General features: G+C 43.1%; 1 protein-coding gene across 2 annotated transcripts in view; it reads left to right on the forward strand.

Moving 5' to 3' along the window:
• The window catches only part of ALCAM (activated leukocyte cell adhesion molecule), a 171136-nt gene that overhangs the window by 136504 nt on the left and 11508 nt on the right, over positions 1 to 23124 (forward strand). For both annotated transcript variants that reach the window (XM_082245396.1, XM_082245397.1), the window contains one exon: positions 21454 to 21559. In XM_082245396.1, coding sequence (XP_082101522.1) covers positions 21454 to 21541 — 88 coding nt within the window. In that variant the 3' untranslated portion in view covers positions 21542 to 21559. The remainder of the gene's footprint in view (positions 1 to 21453; positions 21560 to 23124) is intronic.

Consider the following 23124-nt stretch of genomic DNA (forward strand, 5'->3'; position numbering starts at 1 on the left):
AAGAGATCACAAATAGGCAGCCTCCAAGCACGTGGCTGCATTCATAGTGGAACCCTGAAACCACCAATGCACCATCACCAAAATCGCCGCCCAAAAATAAATCCGAAAATTAGGCAGAGCCAGACCCCCCAGGGCAGTCGAGAGCCATAGGGTAGATTTGGCTAAGCGCGGAACCGGGCAGGATCATCATTTTGAGCAGGTTAATTTTCCCCAAGAGATTCAACGGCAGACCAGCCCAAGAGGAGCATCGTGCCTTTAAGTCATAAAGCAGGGCCAGTAAGTTTTTGTCCATAAAGGACGCAAGGGGCTTAGACACTTGAACCTCCAGATAGCAAAATTCCATCACCCATCGGAGGGGAGTCTGTTGGGCCAACCACACCGCCTCATCATCAATGGGGGAAAAGCACCGATTTGGACCAATTAATGCGGATACCTGAATATTCTCCAAAGGTGTCAAATATAGTTAACGCTGCCCGGAGGGAAGGACCCGCGTCTCTGAGATAGAGTGTATCGTCCGCGTACAAGGAATTTTTTTCCTCCAGGGCACCCACCCGTAAGCCACCCACCTCCTCCGCCGCCCGAATCAAGATGGCCTCCGGAAATTTATATTTTAGTGGAAAATGAAGTCCTGCTAGATCACTTTAGGCTTGTACATTTTGCAGGTATAGCTATGTAAAAAAATTAAAAATAGGTGCCCATACTGTTTAAAATCCAATATTACACTGTCTCTCCCTGCTCTGCAAATGCTCAGTTGCTCTCAATTTCTCAGCACTGTGCTAAGCTGGTAGAGGCTGATCTGCTGACAGCCTAAAGTTAAACTGCTGCTCAGGGGCTCTGGGCTTCAGCAAAATGGCAGCCCCTGGCATAAAGAAACCGTAACAATGCTAGAGGCAATTTACAGCACACATTCATTTTCATAGAATAATTATTAATGCACAATGTATGTTCTTTACTAAAGTACATTCTTTTTTATCAAGTTATGGGTAAAGATCTACTTTACAAATTTCGCATTTTAGAATCAGATTTTACGGAATGTAATTCATTATTCGGTTTCTTAGTTGGCCTTCTTAAAGGGCAGTTCATCCAGAATGAACATTTCTGTCTTAGAATGATGCTCAGGGGGCTGACACACCCATAACCTTTTTATATCTCTGGATAGGAACCACTGCTTTCAGTACTGAGTTATGACCACTTATTACAAGTGTTTTCCTAATTTTTCTGTAGAGTTTCTTTTTTTTGCTTTTTTTTTTTTTTTTTGCTTTGCTAATTAATCAGAATGAGAGGGAAGATGTTCTTTGCTGCAGCAGGAAAGAGACTCCATGACCGAGAGAAGCAGAGCTTTGTACTCCATTAAAGATATCTCACTGCTGGAATTCCATAGAGCTATAAAAAGTCAGTGGCTGAACCAGATATCAATGGTTTACCCATAACTAAATAATAGATTAGCTACTATATGTTTAGCCTTTTACCAGGAGCAACTTGTACACAATGTTAACTTCTTGAAAAGCCCAAGGGTACATGTACTGTTTACAGTTTGGTTGTATTATGACAAGTGTGCAGGAGTAAGCATTGAATATAGTATACAGAAGGTAAAATAAGTTTTGAACACGTCACTATTTTTCTAGGTTAATATATATTCTGAAGGTGCCTATTGACATGACATTTTCACCACATGTCAGTAACAACCTATGCAATCCATACATACAAAGAAACCAAAACATATACGTTCATAAGTTAAGTTATGTGTAATGAAATGGAATGACAGGAAAAAAAGTATTGAACACATGAAGAAAGGGATCTGCAAAAAGGCATGGAAAGCCAAGTCACCAGCTGAAATCTATCAGTAATTAGAAAGCAATCTTGTCCCATGTCAGTGCAAATAATATCAGCAAGAAACATCTCATGATGGGTAAAAGCAAAGAGCTCTCCCAAGACTTTCCCAACCTTTTTGTTGCAAAACATACTAATGGCATTGGTTACAGAAGGATTTCTAAACTTCTGAATGTTCCAGTGAGCACTGTTGGGGCCATAATTAGGAAGTAGAAAGAACATAATTTCACAATAAAACTGCCACGACCAGGTGCTCCTTGCATGGGGAATTTAGTCTGATCAGATGATGCCAAAATTGAACTCTTTGGATGCCATAATGCACACCATGTTTGGAGGTCAAATGGCACTGCACATCACCCCAAAGACACCATACCAACAGTGAGGATTGGAGATGGGAACATCATGGTGTGGGGATGTTTTTCAGCATCCTGTCCTGGCAGACTTCATATCATTGAAGGAAAAATGAATGGAAAAATTTACCAAGGCATTTTTGATAAAAATCTGTTGCCATCTACAAGGATGATGAAGATGAAACGAGGGTGGACATTTCAGCAAGACAATGATCCCAAACACTAAGCCAAGGAATCTCTCAATTGTTTTCAAAGAAAGAAAATAAAGCTGCTAGAATGGCCCAGCCAATCACCTGACTTGAATCCAATAGAAAATCTATAGAAAGAACTAAAGATCAGAGTTCATAGTGGAGGCCCACGGAACTTTGAAGATTTGTGTGGAAGAATTGGCCAAAATCACACCTGAGCTATTCATGTGACTAGTTTCTCCATACAGGAGGCATCTTGAAGCGGTCATTACCAACTCAGGATTTTGTATGAAGTATTAGATACATTTTTAGTTAGCATGTTCAATACTTTTTCCTCTGTCATTCCATTTTATTACACATAACTTCATTTCTGAACATATTTATTTTGGTTTCTTTGTATGTATGGATTGCATGGGTTGTTACTGACTGGGTGACAATTCCATGTCAATAGCACCTTTAGAAATATATTTACCTAGAAAAATGGTGACGTGTTTAATAATTTTACCAGCTGTATACTACATATGTTCATGTGTATAATAAACTATATATCCTACTCTGTAACTAACGTTATATAACTCATAAACCTGTAATCATATACAGTTTTTTTGTCATATATTATCATTTCATTTGTTTTTTTGCAGCCTTTCTCAGATTAGACTGCCAGTTACAACTGTATATTTTCAAAGTGGTTTTGGCATATTAAAGTTATTACAGGCAATGAAACCAATCAGTTACCTGCTCGTGCTGTCCAACAAACATTGCAGCTGTGCTAAAGGACTGGAGCCAAAATACGCAGAGCTCCTCACATGCTTAGTATCAATGTCCTTTTCCTGACTGGAGACTGAGATGCACTGGCGTAGTATGCCTAGGGTGCAAAATTCTTAGGGGCGCAAAATCATACCTCACAACCATCCCAGATTCGATGGGACCGTCCTGGTATTTCAACAAAATACCAGCATCCTACAGATCCAGACCCAGTGATGAATCAAGTTTCTGGCACTTGTCTCCACAAATTCACCTGGCAGGGGTGCACTAGCCACGGGCAGCCAGGGTACCTGGCTCACATCTTCTGCAGGGTGACATGGTTCGCTAGCACCGCAATAACCTTCTCTGCAGTAGCCGGAATTCTTACCCTGCCAGCTGCTTGTAACAATACATGTCAGATCCGAGGGAAGCTAGGCTCCTTCTTGACTCAGACATGTATCATGCACAAGAGGAGGAGCTGGGAGGAAGGACGTTCCCATGTATCGAGCCACGCTGATCTGAGGTCTATTTCAGGGAAGGAAAATTGCACTGGGGGCCATATGACCTGTAGAGGGTGGAGGACAGTTAACATAGATTTCTGGGGGTAGATTTATGCTGGCAAGAGGGATGGGGGTGGTTGGTAAGAGGGTTTGCACTGGGGGGGGTTGTGCTTCAAGGGGGGATTTGTGGGGGTATTAGATTTGTGCTGGAAGGGGGGGGGTAGAGAATTTGGGGTAAAGTATGGCACATATGTTTATATATATATATATATATATATATATATATATATATTTATATTTATATATGTAATTGTGTGTGTGTATGGGCCGCAATACTTGCCTTGCCTCAGGGATTGGTATCTCACTCTACACCACATGTGCGCTTGTGGGGTGTATTGTTACACAACAGTTATGCCTGGCCAAAAACGATAGTCCTGTATCTCGGGGTTGACTATAGTCTACTGTTCAGTAATGACTCTGTGAAGCCTTATTGAATACAGGCAATTTGTATAGCTGAGTCATTTGATTCATGCTTGCAGACTCTTTTGTGGCCCATAGAGAGTGACCCTCTGTTTTTCTTTCCATCTTTTCTCCTTTCCTCCCTATCCCTTCCTTACTTCTCTGCTTCCCCCCACCCTCCCACTTTTCCATTAGCCTTCCTCGTCTGTTTCAAACTGCTCATATTTTTGGAACCTACGTGCAGTTGGTACAATTGGATAGAAGATGTTTTATTCTTTGCTTGGTTTACTTTATTTTTACTGATACTTGCTCCTGTGCAGTGCATAACTACCAAGGGACCAGTTACAGGTTTTAGTTTAGACAAGTTATTACCTGCCTTTGACCTAGGTTGAGCCATGTTTGATTAACTGAGCATTATTTCTGGAACTGTGACTCAAGTCGAGTGTTCTGATTTTCCCTTTCATTTATATATTTATTTATTTTTTTACTTTTATTTTCCAAAAAATGTTGTACCCAATGGCTGGCTACAACTATGTCATTGTGTCTTGCATTCCATGAGTTCGGCATAATGTTTGTACTATGCACAGCCATTAAAAAAGTAATAATAAAAAAAAAAAAAAAATCATAAGTTATTGTTTTTTTTCCTCTAAAAAAAAAAAGTAAATGTTAACAATCACTCCACTTTTCCAGTCACTACTGTTTAATAGCTCAAGCCCCATTATGTAGGATTTTTTTTTCTTTTTTGTTCCTTTCTTTTTATATTGCTTTTTCCCCTAAATATTTTTGATTTATCTCAGTCAGTTTTAAAGATAATTTCACATCAAGATTTAGATGACTTGTTACTATGTACTGTATGGTTTAAAAAAAATGCTATCCAGAAGCACAATTTGATGCCTATGCAGTTTTCCTCTAGCCGTAGCAAATTTTAAAGCTGGCTGCATTGTGGTAAGCATTTTATTATCGCTCTTCATTTTATGCAACATAATTTGCCGTGTAAATGTAAATGCCACATACTGGCATCAGACACCACTTCAAATTTCGGGTTGAAAAAGCTCATGGGATACAAGGCATCTGAAATTTAACCACAGTGTCGTTATACAGCTTCTTTCTTGAAGCTATAAAATTAGAATTTCTCCTAGGAGACCTGCTGCCTTTTCTCTTTTCTTTAAAGTGCAGACATCACTGGCAAAGAAAACTTGTTTTCTCTAATATTTCTACTGTCAGGTCATCCATACTTTCTGTGGATGGGATATTTTTTTACGCTTGCGTCTCTATCCGTGTACATAAAGGGTGTGTGATGCTGTTATTTTAAAGTGGTATTAAACCCAAAACCGCACATTTTAGTTTTCTATTTTTAGGCGTATTTTCCCTCTGTTTTCATCTGGTGATCTGGCCAGTAACACATCTCTTGTAATTTACAGACACAATCTGGATGAATGAGTACAGGGGCACAGATTTGGACAGCAGCATTGTCAGTCCAGGAGGAAGGAAGTGTAGATGTACTAGCAGATTTAGCTACAGTAACACGTTGAAGCTGAACTCGAGCTAAACCTTTAAAATTAGTTACAGCCGTTTTGTTTTTTTTTTCTTTTTGGGATAAAGGTTTAACATAAAGGCTGATAATTTTTGGCACCCCGGTTACTGTTAAATGGTCTGTCATCCCTTTAACTGCACAATAGCTTTTCTGTTGAAAAACAGCAACAGACCTACTGGCTAGATCACCATATGAAAATAGAAGATAGCCTAAAAAAGAATATTATTGCAGCCATCACATCTAAGAATTGGTAAGCTACAATATAATAAATGTTTGCTTTTGTGTTTAAGGCCCCTTTCACACAAAGGGTCTGATCAGGTTCCCCTGTCAGTTTTCCAGGCAGACCTGATTGGACATTCCATTCACCCCGATGGACCGGCAGTTGTAAGCGGGCTTGTGTCCATTTACACCCACCTACCTCCAGAATGGATAAAATACAGAATCGTTTCCATCCCCGGCGTCTGGGCAGATGGCATTGGAGGGCAGTTGGGTGTAAACAGACAGTGCGGAAAGAGGAGTCCATTTAATCTCGGCCACCCATAATGCAGAGCAAGCTCTTTCTGTATCTACTCTTCAGAAACTGAGCGGTCACGCACCTGTTATCTGCCTGCCCTGTTCCGATTAGCAGGGGATCATCAGACAGTTCCCCTGCTGATCAAAACGGAGTCCACTCCAAGTGAAAGGAGCCTAATACTGCTTTAACTGCTTAGAGGCAGCCCCGCGTACATTTACTGTGACAGGGCGGCTGCTCTGCACCAGATTACATACCTAGTACATGTTCTGGGGCATTCGAGTGATTGGACACAGCGAGAGCCAATCAGAGGGTCCATTGAACTTGATGTGCGCCAGAACCCGCAGATTGTTTGGGATACAAACAGAATGTCAATATGCCTATGTAAACAGGGCAGATTGTTGTTCTGTCAGTGGGGAAGAGTTTTATCCTGTGTTTTCCCTAGTCAAAGCACCTCCCCACAGTGTATAAGGACACCCTAGGCATACAGTTAACCCTATGATCACCACTGATGTTAACCTCTTCCCAGCCAGTATCATTAGTACAATGACAGTGCATATTTTTTGACGATTGTTTTTATTCATTTACGCATTCAGATCTAGGGTGTCGTTTACCTTATTTTAGCGCACAAGTTTGCTATTTTATATTAGTGCATATTTTTTAGCACTCACCACCCTATTAGTGTCACTGGTCCCCAAAAAGTGTCAGCTAGGTGTCCGATCTGTCCGCCGCAATATCGCAGTCCTGCTAAAAGTCACTGATAGCTGCCATTACTAGTAAAAAAATAAATAAAAAATTAAATATCCCATAGTTTGTAGACACTATACCTTTTGAGCAAACCGTTCAATACATGCTTATTGGGGGGGGGGGGTTTAACAAAAAATATGTAGCAGAACACATATTGGCCTAATTTGTTGAAGAAATTAGATTTTTTTTTATTGGGTATGTTTTAGAAAAGAGAGTTAGTAGAGCTAGCAGAAAGTTTATATATATATATATATATATATATATATATAATTATAAACTGCAGAGGTAATTAAATACCACCCAAAGAAAGCTCTATTTTTGGGGAAAATGGACAAAAGTCGATTTTGGGTACAGCGTTGCATGACCGTGCAAATGTCAGTTAAAGAAACGCATTGCTGTATTGCAAAAAAATGGCCTGGTCATGAAGGGGGTAAAACCTTCCAAAGCTGAAGTGGTTAAGGTGCAACTTCCCATTCTGCAAAGACTAGAGCACTCCTGTGATCTGGTGCAGCCTTTCCTGCAGCACAAATACATTTTGATATACCGTCTCATAAGACTGAAGCAGCAATTTTTCCATATGCAAATCGAAATGTTGAAACCCCCTTTCATGAGCAATCTAGGCCAAACTTTAAGCATCATCCAGTGGATCATTGTCATTGCTTGGGAACAGTTATAAATAAATACATTTGGGTCCTTTTATTTACCATCATTTGAAAACTTCTCAAATGTGTCAATTATACTTCTGTAGTGAGACATTACCATTGTGTGTGTGTGTGTGTGTGTGTGTGTGTGTGTGTGTGTGTGTGTATATATATATATATATATAACAGACCGTTTCAGCAAGGGGTTAAAATCCGTTTAGGCGATATGCCCCTTTCTGAGAGACAGGCACAGCTACTGCAGAACATCAAACTCCCGAACTGGATACAAAATAGCACTCCAACCTGGAACCTCACGAATAGCTGCTAGCAGACGAACAGGAAAAGCATACATCAGCTTACACTCCTAGCAATCAGTCTCCAACAGCATACAGTGAATCCCCCCCAAGAACGAGACAAAGCTCAGAGTTGAGGGTAAAACAGGAACAACATTTATTGGAAGAACACAGCACACTTTTATACAGAATTTGGAACATCCTTCCCCAACAACCACTTTCCCATTGGTCAATTTCACAGTACCTGCAGTCCCCCATAAGGTCCTCTCCAGACAGGCAAATGAGGGCTCGAAAATGAGTCAGTAGTGATTGGTCAGATAGCTTGACCAGGAGGGCTGCTATGCAAATGAGGACTTGACAATTAGTCAACAGGGATTGGTCAGATAGCTTTGACCAATGCAAGGAGACAGAAGCCCCAGGGGGCAATCAATGTAAACTATAGTCAGACACAGAACAATGGTTCCCTAACGAGCCTTCAATACACATTACTCTGAGTGTCAATACCTCCCTTAGCAGACAACAGGTGAGGTCATTCACTATATATATATATATGTATATATATATATATATATATATATATATATATATATATATATATATATGTATATATAAAATGTGTGTGTGTGTGTGCCTTGTAGAGCTCTTCATATTGTGTAGCTCAGTTAGTTAGTTTTTCCCTTTCATGATCAAAACTGTAAGAATGAAAAAACTCTTCATGCTTACCTAGCAGCTATCTTTTTGTTTCTGATTCAGTATTTCAGTATGAGAGATAAATAGACAATTCTTTCTATCTGCTATGGCAGAAACAAGCCACATATGATGTAGTTTGGTAAATATGCACTTCTGAACGTCATCAGACTTGTGGGCACTATTCTCGGCTGCTACAGTACATATATTGCTCACCTCTTACATAATGTAGTTCTCTGTTGGAAACCAAATTCTCTTTAGAGGAAACAGTTCCATGCCTGGAATATATCATTTTTACATGGCCCTATCTGTATATGCAGCATGCAAATATTGGTCCTACTGTGGGATTAATACAGTTTTCAATATTACGTGATGCACTTCACAATCCCAAGGACAATTAACTTTTATTTCTCTAGCGCTCATCGACAGACGTAGTCCTCGGTGATACACCACCTTCGGGTTATGTTACCTCCGCAGGAGCAGGACTAGACAGGAAATTAAAAAGCTCTGGCCACACCCTAGGGGCAGTCCCAGAGGGTATATCCTCTCTCTCTCTGCCTCAGCAAATCAGTTATTTTCTGTCTAGTTAGGAGTAAGGACCTAGATACCTTGCTGGGATCTTAGGTCCTGGCAAGAATTTTTTTCTAAAAGGATTTTTGGACAGCTTTTTTTCTCCAGTGTTCCTGTGAGATCTTCAAGCAAGAAAGCTGAACTGGGCGACGGGCTGGATGTTGAGATCCGGTGGTCACCCCAGTTCAGCCTACGAGCGCGTGCAGGCCATAGCTCCGCGCTGGGTCGGCCGCGACAAAGTCCCATTAAAAGGACTGAACCCGCGAGTTAAACGTCTCGCTGAAACGCCAAAGACCATGAGTCACGGCGTCCGTATCGGTCGACAGCCCTCCCGCCCCGGTGGAGAGGGGTACTGTCAGGAGTTGGTGCCCGCCTGGTTCCGGTATGGTGAGTAGTATGTTCCCCCTTTTTCCCTGACGGGTTTTGTGGTGAACGCGGGCCCCTCTATGTATGGTAAGAAAGAGTTTCTTTCTATCCTATAACATGTCACAAATCCTCCTACTTTGAGTGTGATTTTATGTGTGCAAAAAGCCAGGAGGCTTGGTTTGGGAGCTAACAATCTATTGTATACATGTTTTAAAGATGTAATCTGTGGCATTCTGGGAATCTTATGGGTTAAGTATAAGCTACCTACCAGTCAGAAGCCATGGACATGTAGACTGCCTTCCAAGTCAGATCTCCAGCTAATAGCAGGCCTCCCGAATGGCCATGCGGTCCGCCAGGGCCGGTACCGCCAACCACGCCATATCCCCATGCAGAGAGAGTGTTGTGTGCCTGCAGCACACCGCTAGTCAGCACAGGCCGCCGCCATTTTTTTTGCTGGATCGCACGAGCCGCCATTTTGGCGTAGCCTCGTGTCTCCAGCATGGGGGCGGCCATGTTTGAGGTGATTCTACACCTCGTGGAGCTTGGGGGAGGCGCCGGAAGGCGTGCAGAGGGGCGGAGCCGCCTCCTTTCTTCCTGGGCAGCCAGCCAAAAGACTTCCTGTTTGTCTAAGACAGCGCTGTAAGCTGTTGCAGTTCAACTCTGAACATCAAGTGGTGAGCCTGGGGGTCTATCTCTCTCTCTCTCGATCGATAGGGATCCCTAGCAGGTAACTCTAAGGGGTTTTTTTGTGGCGCTGAGGGTCAAAAAAAAAAAAAAAAAAAAAAAGTTTTTTCTTTACTTTGAATTATATCATCCAGGAAGTAACTGGAGTTATTATGGACCCTGCCACACATATTCCCCCACCTGTTTCCCTCGAGGGGGCCTCGGGACCCGCCGGTGCACAGAGTATAGAGTCATTTACAGCAATTTTGGAGTCTATGGTGGCTCGGGTGGAGGCGGCCTGTCAGGGACGGGGGTCAAGGAAGCGACCCCCGCCTACCCCTATACTATCTGACACCTCTGACTCTGATTCGGAGATGGTCACTGCAGTTGCAGGTTCCTCTGCAAGGGCTGCTATCCCAGGTAAAGCCCCCTCAGACAGTGAGGAGGACGCTTCTTCTCCTGCTATAATTCAGGAAGAAGCATTGGTGGACGCACTAGTTGTGGCAGTGCAAGAAACCTTAAAACTTGAGGCTTTACCGGCAGAGGCAACTGAAACAGAGAGGCCTTTTGGGACTAATAAGCCCATCAAGACGGCGAAAGCTTTTCCTGTACCTAAATGTTTTGGAAATCAGATTAAAGGAGAATGGGAGCATTCTAAACGTACCTTTACTATTTCCAAGCGTATTGCTAGACGCTATCCGTTTGAGGAATCCATCATTAAGAAATGGACGGTACCACCAGTCGTGGATCCGCCTATTTCCAGGCTGTATAAAGCCACGGTTATTCCAGTGGAGGACACTTCGTCCTTTAAGGATCCGGTGGATCGAAAGATAGAAGCGGAGTCCCGCACTATCTTTTCTCTGATAGGGTCAGCATTTAGACCAGTAATTGTTATTGGTCTAGTTTCCCAGACACTTACAGAATGGGCGAAAATGGTACGCCAAGATCTTAGGGGAAAAGATATTCCCCAGGAGACATCTGATTTGATAGAACAGATCATACAAGGGCTACGGTTTATCTGTGACGCAGCCTTGGACACTACTCCCTTGTTAGGGCATGCATCTAAGTTAGCAGTGATCCTCAGACGTGTGCTGTGGTTAAAATGCTGGTCAGCTGACCTAGGTTCCAAAAAGACTTTGACCAATCTCCCTTTTCAGGGGAATCGTCTATTTGGAGCCAACCTAGATGAAATCATTAAGGATGCCACCGGGGGCAAGAGTACTTTTTGCCACAGGCTGCAAAAGCTAAGGAACCTCGCAACAAGCGAGGACCTTTCTTTACCGCCCATAAAGGGCGCCCGGCTGGTACTCCCGGGAAAGGCAAGACTCCTCCAGGGCCAAACCCGAAGTAAAGGAGTACACAGCCTGAAGGTGCGCCCCCACCCGATTTCAGGGTGGGGGGACGTTTTCACCGGTATTCAGGACATTAGATCGAGCATCAACCACTACTACCGGTGCGATTCTTCCCTTCCAACATTTAAGTACCACAGGAAGCGGTAGTTACCGTTCCCTGAAAAGATCTTTTCCTTTACCTTTTCCTAAGATTAGTCCCGATACCTCACAGGAATCGGATCTGATTGACCAGATAGGCCAAGTAGCCTCTAGTCGGGTGACTTCGGTCCCTGAGGTTCAACCAGAAAAGATCACCTTTCCTGATAACTATCAGGTATCTGATAAATGTGTGGGAACAGAAAACGACCAGACTTTCTCGGATGGTCGGGGCCAGATAGCTCTAGGGACGCCTGGTTCAGATCCAATCAGCGCCAGTGGTCCTAGAAATTCTAGGCTGGCCTCTTCAAGCCGGCCTGGCCGACTTGGACATGTTAGTCGCAGACGTTCCGTGGGAACTTCGTCTCAGGGAGTGTCTGTAGTCTCAAGGACCTATTTACCTTCGTGCTTTACAGTCGCTGGTTTTAATGGCCTGGCCATTGAGACCCAAGTACTGAAGGTTTGTCTACTTCAGTCATTCCTACCCTTATTAAAGCAAGGAAAGCGACTTCCAGCAAAGTCTATTATCACACATGGAAGACTTATATTGCGTGGTGCGAATCTTTAGGATTTCCTCCACGTACCTATTCGGTGTCTCGAATATTGGCCTTTTTGCAACAAGGGGTTGAGCAGAAGCTAGCCTTGAGCACCATCAAGGGTCAAGTTTCAGCATTAGCAATCTTCTTTCAGAAACCTTTAGCTACCAAATCCTTGGTGCGGAATTTCATCCAGGGGGTGCGGCACCTGGCTCCTCCAGTCCGCGCGCCCTTACCGCCCTGGGATCTTAATTTGGTTTTGTCGGTTCTACAGAAACCTCCCTTTGAAAACATCAGGGAGATTCCCTTGCTTACTTTATCCCAGAAGGTGGTCTTCTTGGTGGCTATTACTTCTGCTCGCAGGGTGTCAGAACTGGCTGCATTATCATGCCAGTCCCCATACCTAGTGATTCATAGGGATAAGGTAGTACTTCATCCTAAGCCATCTTTTCTTCCTAAGGTGGTTTCAGATTTTCATCTGAATGAAGATATTGTGCTACCTTCCTTGTGTCCTCAGCCCAAGCATCATCGGGAACATGCGTTGCATTCCTTGGATGTGGTTCGGGCAATCAGGGTATACCTGAAAGCTACGGAATCATTCCGTAAGACGGATTCACTTTTTGTGATCACGGATGGCCCCAGAAAGGGTTTGCCTGCATCTGCCGCGACCATTGCCAAATGGATTAGACAAACGGTGGTACAGGCTTATTCTATTAAGGGTCAGAGTCCTCCGTTCCCTGTTAGGGCGCACTCCACTCGAGCGCTCAGTACTTCCTGGGCCTTTCGCCATCAGGCGTCAGTGGTCCAGGTATGTAAGGCGGCCACTTGGTCGTCGGTACATACCTTTACTAAATTCTATAAAATTGATGTGACGGCATCGGCGGATGCCTCATTTGGCCGCAAGGTTTTGCAGGCCGCAATTTGGGGAGACCGGTGGTCTACCTCGAGGGTTTTTTTCTGTTTGAAAATTTTTTTGTTGAGTCTCATCATTAAGGATGAGCATTGTAAACTTCTAGTTGGCACCGGTTGGGCCTTCTAGATTGGGATTTGATTTCCATTTTCCCACCCCTCAGTCGTGATACTGCTCTGGGACGTCCCGAAGGTGGTGTATCACCGAGGACTACGTCTGTCGATGAGCGCTAGAGAAAAATGGATTTTTGTAAAATCTTACCGTAAAATCCTTTTCTCTTAGCTCATCGACAGACGTAGTCCCCGCCCCTCTGTTTTGGAGTTGGGTTGGGTTAAATTCTCTAAGCACTGCTTTTTCACATAACTGATTTGCTGAGGCAGAGAGAGAGAGGATATACCCTCTGGGACTGCCCCTAGGGTGTGGCCAGAGCTTTTTAATTTCCTGTCTAGTCCTGCTCCTGCGGAGGTAACATAACCCGAAGGTGGTGTATCACCGAGGACTACGTCTGTCGATGAGCTAAGAGAAAAGGATTTTACGGTAAGATTTTACAAAAATCCATTTTTTTTTTTTTTTTCTAAACATAATTTTCTCTTACGTCCTCCGACAGTCGCCGCCACTTTATAATCTTCACTAATGGGGTATTGACCTTTGCTCCGTAGGAGTAGCTAGGCAACAAGATTTGTTAATATAAAAGCTTTTAGCATATCACACCCCTAGGGGGCGGTCCCCTCAGTCAATACCTCCCTGCTTCCTGCATTCTCAACTCAGTTTCTAATGCCTAGCTTAGGAGTAGCTTGGCTGATACTGTGCTGGGGCTCTCAGTCTCAGCTTTCTATTCTCTTTTTTGATTTTATTTGAGTATTTTTCTCTTTCTTTTACTAGCTGTTATTTTTCTCAGCATTTAGTTTAGTTTCTTCGGATGAAGATGATCGTGCACAATAGCTGTGTGCTGTCCAGGCTCCTTCGCAGGTTGGCCTCGGAAACCGCACACGGTGATTCTGGTGGCGGCAGACTGGCCTCGCCGGTCTTGGTACGCAGACCTCGTGAATCTGGCGGTCGACGCTCCGTGGCGTCTACCTCTTCGAGAAGATCTCCTGTCTCAAGGACCGATATTCCATCCTGCTTTACAGTCGCTGGCTTTAACGGCCTGGCTGTTGAAAGCCAGGTCCTGAAGGATAGGGGTCTCTCCCCTGAGGTCATTCCCACTTTGATCAAGGCTAGGAAGGCCTCTTCGGGGAAGATTTACTACCGTACTTGGAAGGCGTATTTTGCCTGGTGTGAGTCCAGGGGGTACTCCCCTCGCTCATACTCGGTATCGAGAGTGTTGGCCTTCCTTCAAACGGGCGTGGACCAGCGTTTGGCGTTGGCCACGATTAAGGGTCAGATTTCTGCACTGGTCGTTCTCTTTCAACGCCCTGTGGCGTCTAATTCTTTGGTTAGCACCTTTGTTCAAGGGGTGCGGCACTTGGCCCCTCCTTGGAGGGATCCTTTACCTCCATGGGACTTGAACCTTGTTCTGTCCGTGTTACAGCATGCTCCCTTTGAAAAGATCAGGGAGATCTCGTTGTCTCTGTTGTCCAAGAAGGTTGCCTTTTTGGTAGCGATCACTTCGGCTCGCAGGGTGTCGGAGCTGGCGGCCTTGTCCTGCAGCTCTCCCTACTTGGTGATTCACTTGGATAAGGTGGTCTTACGACCTAACCCTTCTTTTCTTCCGAAGAGGATCTCGGAATTTCACCTCAATGAGGATATTGTCTTGCCTTCGCTTTGCGCGAAGCCTAAGCATCCAAAGGAGGTGGCTTTGCATTCCTTGGATGTGGTTCGGGCGATCAGGGTTTACCTGTCATCGACTAAATCCTTTCGCAAGACGGATTCTCTATTTGTCCTTCCAGAGGGTCCTCGGAAGGGCATGGCAGCGTCGGCTGCGACCATCGCCAAGTGGATCAGACAGACCATTGTGCAAGCCTATGCTTTGAAGGGGAAGGTTCCTCCTTTCCCTGTGAAGGCGCACTCTACCAGGTCTCTGAGTACGTCTTGGGCCTATCGTCATCAGGCTTCTGTGGCCCAGGTGTGTAAGGCGGCGACTTGGTCGTCCGTTCACACCTTCTCAAAATTTTACAAAGTGGATGTTCAGGCATCGGCAGATGCTTCCTTTGGCCGTAAAGTTCTTAGTGCGGCAGTGCCTTAGGGTCCCTTGTTTGGGTCCTTGGCTGTTGGGGTGTTTTTACCCCTAGGTTACTTGTTCTTTCCTTGGTTGTTGCTCCTGTTGAGCACGTTTTTTCCTGTTGCCCAGTTGGTTCTCTTACTTTGGTAAGGTTCCTTTCTCTGATGTGGGTACTGTGTTGCTTTAGGCGCGGCTGCGTTTTTCCCACCCCTCATGTCTACACTGCTCTGGGACGTCCCCATTAGTGAAGATTATGAAGTGGCGGCGACTGTCAGAGGACGTAAGAGAAAACTGAATTTTTGTAAAATCTTACCGTAAAATTCCTTTCTCTGAGTCCTCCGACAGTCGCCGCCCCCGCCCCTCTTTTGGGGTTTGTTTATGTACTCTACTGCTATGCTACTGAAACTGAGTTGAGAATGCAGGAAGCAGGGAGGTATTGACTGAGGGGACCGCCCCCTAGGGGTGTGATATGCTAAAAGCTTTTATATTAACAAATCTTGTTGCCTAGCTACTCCTACGGAGCAAAGGTCAATACCCCATTAGTGAAGATTATGAAGTGGCGGCGACTGTCGGAGGACTCAGAGAAAGGAATTTTACGGTAAGATTTTACAAAAATTCCGTTATTTTAGATTTAAATTAAACATGTATCTTCTCAGCTTTATTGATACACCATTTATGTATTATTTTCTGAGTGGCAGTTTTTTCTCCTCTAATCCATTATATTTTCTTCTATGAATTCCTTCAAATATTTTTTAAAGGATGGATTCTGGCATTTCTTTCCATATTTTTCACAGTCTGTCTTTCTCTTCAGCCTTGATCTTTATTACACTTCTAGATCTATCTAGATTAATTTATGTATTTGTTTTTATCTTTATTTCTTATCCTTCTCAATCTAGATATTCTATTCCACTGTTGCTCAATATACTATAGGTCTTCATCTGAATCCATCATCAAAGACGTGATCTTTCCTGCTTCCTCTCTATTGTGCCTTACTTTCTTTTGTATGATTTATCTCTCTTTATTTTACAACTTTTTCCAATAGAGAACTGCCACTTTCAGCTAATATTTCAAAAATTTTGTGCGAACAAAAAAGAAAAAAAAAAAGCCCATTCGCAAAATTTTAGGACACTTAAAGCAAATTCATCAGGGGGTTGCAAAGTCTAATAGTGAAGATACATACAGTAGTTCTCACATCAAACAGTGTGGCTGCTGCCCAATTGATTTGCTTCTATTTTGGATCCATTTCGATTTATGTGGATTGTCTACATTTTTTAAGGCTAAATTCATCTAGGAGCCTGCAAAGCATTGCACCTGCAATCAGCAGATCAGCTGCAAAGGCTATCAGTACTTGTAGTTTTCACTTCCACAAAACTCAGTGAATGACATGGCTGGGTGGGTGGAACCCTGCACGGCCGCATTTTTTTAAACCCCTTCGGCCGGGAGCACTGTTGTTCTGGGAGGACGTCATTTAACGTCCTCACAGAACACGCCTGCCGCGGGGCTGCACAGAGGTGCGATCTGTCACTGGCTGTGTCCACAGGACACAACTGATGACTGATCACTGTACCAACCTGCTGCCAATGTTATGTGATTGCTGTGACCAATTACAGCAGACCACGACAATGTTTAACAATGGATGGCTTCCTTTCATGCCATCCATTTTATACAGTTGTGTTGCTAGCTGTGATTAGTCACAGTGAACACATGGTACAGACAGCCCATCTGTATAATGTGATTAGCTTTGACCAATCCCACCTAATCGCAACAAAAGACACTGAACTATTTTCTTTCAGTAAAAATGGTTGCTTATACCTATCCTTATACCTATACAATTCATTGGTATATGCAATCAAAATGTGTAAATAAAAAAAATCCTGATCACTCCCCCAGAGTAGTGTAGTATAGCTATGGTAACACTGTATTGCTCTAGGCACACTGTGTTAGAAAAACAATTGTAAAAATAAATATATATATATGTGTGTGTGTGTGTGTGTGTGTGTGTGTGTGTATGTATGTATGTATGTGTGTGTATATATATATATATATATATATATATATATATACACACACACACACACATATACATTTTCATACTGTCACCAGTCAATTTTTTACATTTCTTCATTTTTCAAATAATTGTGACAAAAAATTACAGCTTCAAAACACTTGCTATGCCTCTTACTAAATACCTCGGACTGTCTAATTTCCAAACAGGGGTCATTTGGGGGTATTTGCACTGTCCTGGCATTTTCAGGCCTTAAGAAATTAAATACAGTATATACCATAGTTTGTGGACTCTTTTACCTATTCTACAGACTAAATAATATACATCGATTTGGGTTATTTTCACCAAAGAAATGTAGCAGTATGCATTTTGACCTAAATGTATGAAGAAAGATTATTTATTTGCTAAATTTTATAACCGAAACAAAAAAAGTTTGTTTTGATTTTTTTCAACATTTTCTGTCGTTTTTTTGTTTAGCAAAAAATAAAAACCCAGTGGTGATTAAATACCACCAAAAGAAAGCTCTATTTGTGTGAAAAAATTTCTTATGGGTACAGTGTTGTATGACCACGCAATTGTCATTCAGAGTTTGACAGCGCTGAAAGCTGAAAATTGGCCTGGGCAGGAACGGGGTAAGAGTGCCCGGTTTTGAAGTGGTTAAATTGTGACAGCGAGTAAAAGGGAGAAGATCCCCGCTCGCTGTCACAGCGGGGAACCAGAGGAGTGTGGGGGGTGCTTCAACAGTAATATGTTACACCTTGAATATGGGTGTAACATTTTACGAAAGGTGAACCTATCCATTACCGCTTAGCGACCACCCCATGCAGATATACTGCAACAGGGCAGCCACTTTGTGCCAGATCACGTCAATACCTTTGTCAAGCTCTATTTGTGTGAAAAAAATTTCTTATGGGTACAGTGTTGTATGACCACGCAATTGTCATTCAGAGTTTGACAGCGCTGAAAGCTGAAAATTGGCCTGGGCAGGAACGGGGTAAGAGTGCCCAGTTTTGAAGTGGTTAAATTGTGACAGCGAGTAAAAGGGAGAAGATCCCCGCTCGCTGTCACAGCGGGGAACCAGAGGAGTGTGGGGGGTGCTGCAACAGTAACATGTTACACCTTGAATATGGGTGTAACATTTTATGAAAGGTGAACCTATCCATTACCGCTTAGCGACTGCCCCATGCAGATATACTGCAACAGGGCAGCCACTTTGTGCCAGATCACGTACCTAGTACGTGTTCTGATACTTCCAAGTCTGGGGTGTGTGCGCGCGCTGCAGGTGACCCACTCCTGCTGCGATTGGACACAGCGGGTGCCAATCAGCGGGTTTGGCGGACACAATGTCCGCTGGGACCCACCGATTGTTCAGGAGGAAGGCAGACTGTGTAAATAAGGCAGACTGCCATTCTGTGAGAGGGGAATGAGCTGATCCTGTGTTCCTGCTAAGCAGGAGCATGGATCTGTAGAGTCCCCCAGTAAAAGCACATCCCCCCACAGTTTATAATCACTCCCAGGGAACACAGTTAACCCTTTGATCGCCTTTGATGTTAGCCCCTTCCCTGCCAGTGTCATTAGTACAGTAACAGTGCATATTTTTTTTAGCACTGATCACTGTATTAGTGTCGCTTGTCCCCCAAAAAGTGTCAAAAGTGTAAGTTAGGTGTCAGATTTTTCGCTGCAATATCGTAGTCCTGCTATAAGCCACTGATCGCCACCATTACTAGTAAAAAAAAATATATATGCATATAGTGTGTAGCTACAGAATACATATTGGCCTAAATTGATGAAGAAATTATATTTTTTTTATTGGTAATGTTTTATAGAGGAAAGTATTAAAATTCTATAATAAACTCATGTAATTTTATATTTTTTGTGGTTGTCTCTCTCATTAAAGCCTCTTCGGCATTCTCCTCCTGTTTCTATACAATATTTTTTGGGACTGAGACACGCCTGTTTTCCGTTTATGTCAACCCAGCTCCTCTCTGCGAAAGTATTAAAATTGTCGATTGTTTGTTGTTTTTTGTTTAGCGCAAAAAGTAAAAACCGCATTGGTGATCAAATATACCAGAAGAAGTCTATATTTGTGGGAAAAAAAAGGACATACATTTTGTTTGGGCACAGTGTCACATGACCGTGCCATTGGCGTTAAAGTAACGCAGTGCCTTATCGCAAAAAATGGCCTGGTCATGAGGTTAAAGTGGTGTTTTACATCTGAATGGATGTGTGTGTGTCGGAAATCAATAGTTCGTAAGCCTGTCAGGATGTTTCTGGCTGATGCATCAGACGACTGGCCCGTACACACAATCAGAAAGCTGTACGAAAAATACAGCTTTCAAAGCGTTTGTTCGATAATCTGATCATTGGTACACAGCTTTCGAAAGCCGATCATGACAATTCATGTCAAATTATCCATTTTGACAAGCACCAAAATTTTTCTCCTATGATTTTGCGTTTAATCAGTACAACAGCAATACACTACAACAAATGCAAATACACTACAACACATTACATCACCTCCAAATTTTTATTCTGTCGTATGAGAATTTTCGTAACTTTAGTAAACGCTTCATTTTCAATATGAGACTAGCATGCAAAAAAAAAAGGACAATCGTTTGTCTCATCGCATGTACCAGGCATTAGACCTCTTGCATATTGCAGGTGGAAAATGCTCAGTACTTCTTTTACTGATCTACAGTAAAATGCAGCCTATTGTTTACAAACGTGCCTGTACACGGACGCGTAAAAAAAAAACAAAAAACCGACATTTTGAGGAGTAGAAACAAAATGAAAAATCAAGTTCATGATCAGTATTTTGCACAAAGATGCAGGAATACGCACAAATACGCCTATCATAAATGCCAGAAAATACAGCCAAAAATGCTAATGCTCAAACATAAGTACCGTGTGCAAGAAGTCTTAGGGTCCTTTCACATGAGCGCTCCGATCAGATCCGCCTGTCAGTTTTTTAGGTGGATCTGATCTGATGCTCCATGCATCCCTATGGGGCAGCGGATGTCAGTGGAGACATGTCCGCTGCCATCCGCATTCGATCCTGTCCGTGAAATCCAGACGGCTGAAAACCCATTTTTCCATCCGGTCTGCTCTCATCCGATTCCCCCATAGAGATGCAGGGGGCTCTGACACCTCCCTCTTTGCACACAGAGCGGAGAGGGAGCTGTCACCTGCCTGCTCAGCGGGGATCTGTGTTTATAATCCCCCACTGAGCAGCACGAATCCGCCTATGGAGGCGGACCGTGTGAAAGAGCCCGAAGTCATCTGAAAATAGCTGAATTATCTCTCGAGTGCATGCAACTTGAGCTATTCAACATTGAATATAAATCTCACCAGAAGCAGGAGGATGTCACCTTGCCTTGTCGCAGTCTGGCAAGGTTTATAGGATTATACCAACTTGTTTTCTCTTACTCGTAATGTTACCCTTTTTTGCCAGTTCCTTGATTTGAGGTGCAAGGTCTGCTTTACCTGAATATAGTTTTAAAATTGTAATATTTTCTTCTTAGTTCTGGCCATAAGAAATAAAAAAATGTGCAAACCATTATATAGTCTCTTTTAAATAAAATGGTTTGCTCTTATATCCAGTATGCTGCAAATTGTTTATTTTATGCTAACAGTGTAGAACACCAGTCTAAATGATAACCTATAAATAGACTTCAATAATGGAGCTGTTGACATTTCTGTATATATCGTATATATATATATCATATATATACCATATGTATGTATCGCGACTGGTTTTCTGTGGTTGCCTGTTACATGTCATACCTTTGTCAATATATGATGACGTTTTAGCTGTCAGTGCTGTGAATTTGGATTTAGCCACTATGTTTAAAGGGTGTTGAGATGCCTTTTTGTTTAAAGATTTTTAAAGTTTTAAAGTTAATTAAAATGTTTTACACATACAAAATACTTCAAAATTCAGGCTGGGTTCACACTAGCTTGCAGCTACGGCTCACAGCAGGGAGTCTGGTGCGTCCCTGTTTTCCGTTTCAGGTGCAAATCAGGTCTGGCCTGAAACGGACCAGAAGATGCACAGGACCCTTTTCCAGTGCAGACTGCAGCCACCCCGGAGGTTTGTGAGCTGCCTCCATTGATGATGTGCCAAAACATCCTTTAAACCGCTTTAAAAAAATATAGCAATTACTATGCAATTCAAAGGTTTGAGTCTCATACCTAAATCATTTATTTTGGTGCAGCATTTGCAAGCTATAGTATACAGTAGTTATCTTATCATGATTTTCCTTGTTTTATAGCTCAACGTCAAAACATGTAGGAAAAGAACTTGGTAACACAGAAGAAAACAAAAAACTAGAAGAAAACAATCATAAATCAGAAGCATAAAAATGGAAAATACTCAAGGTAAGTTAACTCATGCAACTAAAGCAGTCCATACATTAGTCATTTTTTTTGTCCAAAATTGACTTGATTCCCCCATCCACACACACTCAATGTATATGGGGGATCTTCCCTGCTGAGCCATTATATTCTGAAAACAAGGAGACTTCCCCGCCGTCAGAATACACTGATTAGCACTGCCGGCTATTAGGGATGATCGAACGGTTCGGGTCGACCATCGGTTCGACCCGAACATTGGATGTTCGATATTCGGCCGAATACCGAACTTTTTGCGGCAAAAGTTCGGTATTCGGCCACCAGAACCGCCCAAAATGCACTGGGACAGGAACTGGGCTTTAAAAGCCCGTGATTGGCCCAGAAACGTCTGCAAAAGCCAATGAGGGGGCAGGAGTCTCCTAGGAACGTGATTGGAGTGACTACGGGGACCAGAGGCCAATCAGGAGTGAATACGCCCCACACTATATAAGATGGCCCCGCCTAACCCCTAGCACAGTTATCCAGAGCCTGTTGAAGAGAGTTGAAGCAGTTCTGTCTGACTCCTGCTTGCTACACTACATTTCCTACATATCGAGTGGTTCTAAAGCTCCATATAGCAGAATTGTATTTAGCTTACAGCCAGTGTAGTTAGATACAGCGATTGTGCTGGTTCTTAGAGTTAAAAAAAAAAAAAAAAAAAAAAACTTAAGGGACAGTGTCAGTCTTCTGCTGTATGGAGCTTTCTATTTAGTGGAAAGGGATATCTAGTGTAGTTAGGGAACTTTGTACTACATTAGTTAGATTTGAAAATTTAGTTTCTGTAGGGAAAGTGTGAGGGTTCTGTTTAGTGAGCACGTGGCACAGTGCTGCTGTATCACAGCAGGTATACGTGCTTGCTAGGCAGCAAAATACAGTGACAACTTAACGCCTGTTGTTCAAAGCGTTAGGTGCACTGTACAAAAGCCTTTGCAACTGTGCGTGACACGCAACTGCTGTGCTGTATCCAGCGACAACTGTGGGTCGCATAGCAGTGTGCGTTTTTCACCGCACACAGTTGCCAACGCATCAGTGACAACCTAACGCCTGTTGTTCAAAGCGTTAGGTCCACTGTGCAAAAGGCTTTGCTACTGTGCGTGAACCGCAACTGCTGTGCTGTATCCAGCGACAACTGTGGGTCGCATAGCAGTGTGCGTTTTTCACCGCACACAGTTGCCAACGCATCAGTGACAACTTAACGCCTGTTGTTCAAAGCGTTAGGTGCACTGTACAAAAGCCTTTGCAACTGTGCGTGACACGCAACTGCTGTGCTGTATCCAGCGACAACTGTGGGTCGCATAGCAGTGTGCGTTTTTCACCGCACACAGTTGCCAACGCATCAGTGACAACCTAACGCCTGTTGTTCAAAGCGTTAGGTCCACTGTGCAAAAGGCTTTGCTACTGTGCGTGAACCGCAACTGCTGTGCTGTATCCAGCGACAACTGTGGGTCGCATAGCAGTGTGCGTTTTTCACCGCACACAGTTGCCAACGCATCAGTGACAACTTAACGCCTGTTGTTCAAAGCGTTAGGTGCACTGTACAAAAGCCTTTGCAA

This window comes from Pelophylax lessonae, assembly GCF_965119305.1.
Source record: "Pelophylax lessonae genome assembly, chromosome: 2".
Classification (NCBI taxonomy): Eukaryota; Metazoa; Chordata; class Amphibia; order Anura; family Ranidae; genus Pelophylax; species Pelophylax lessonae.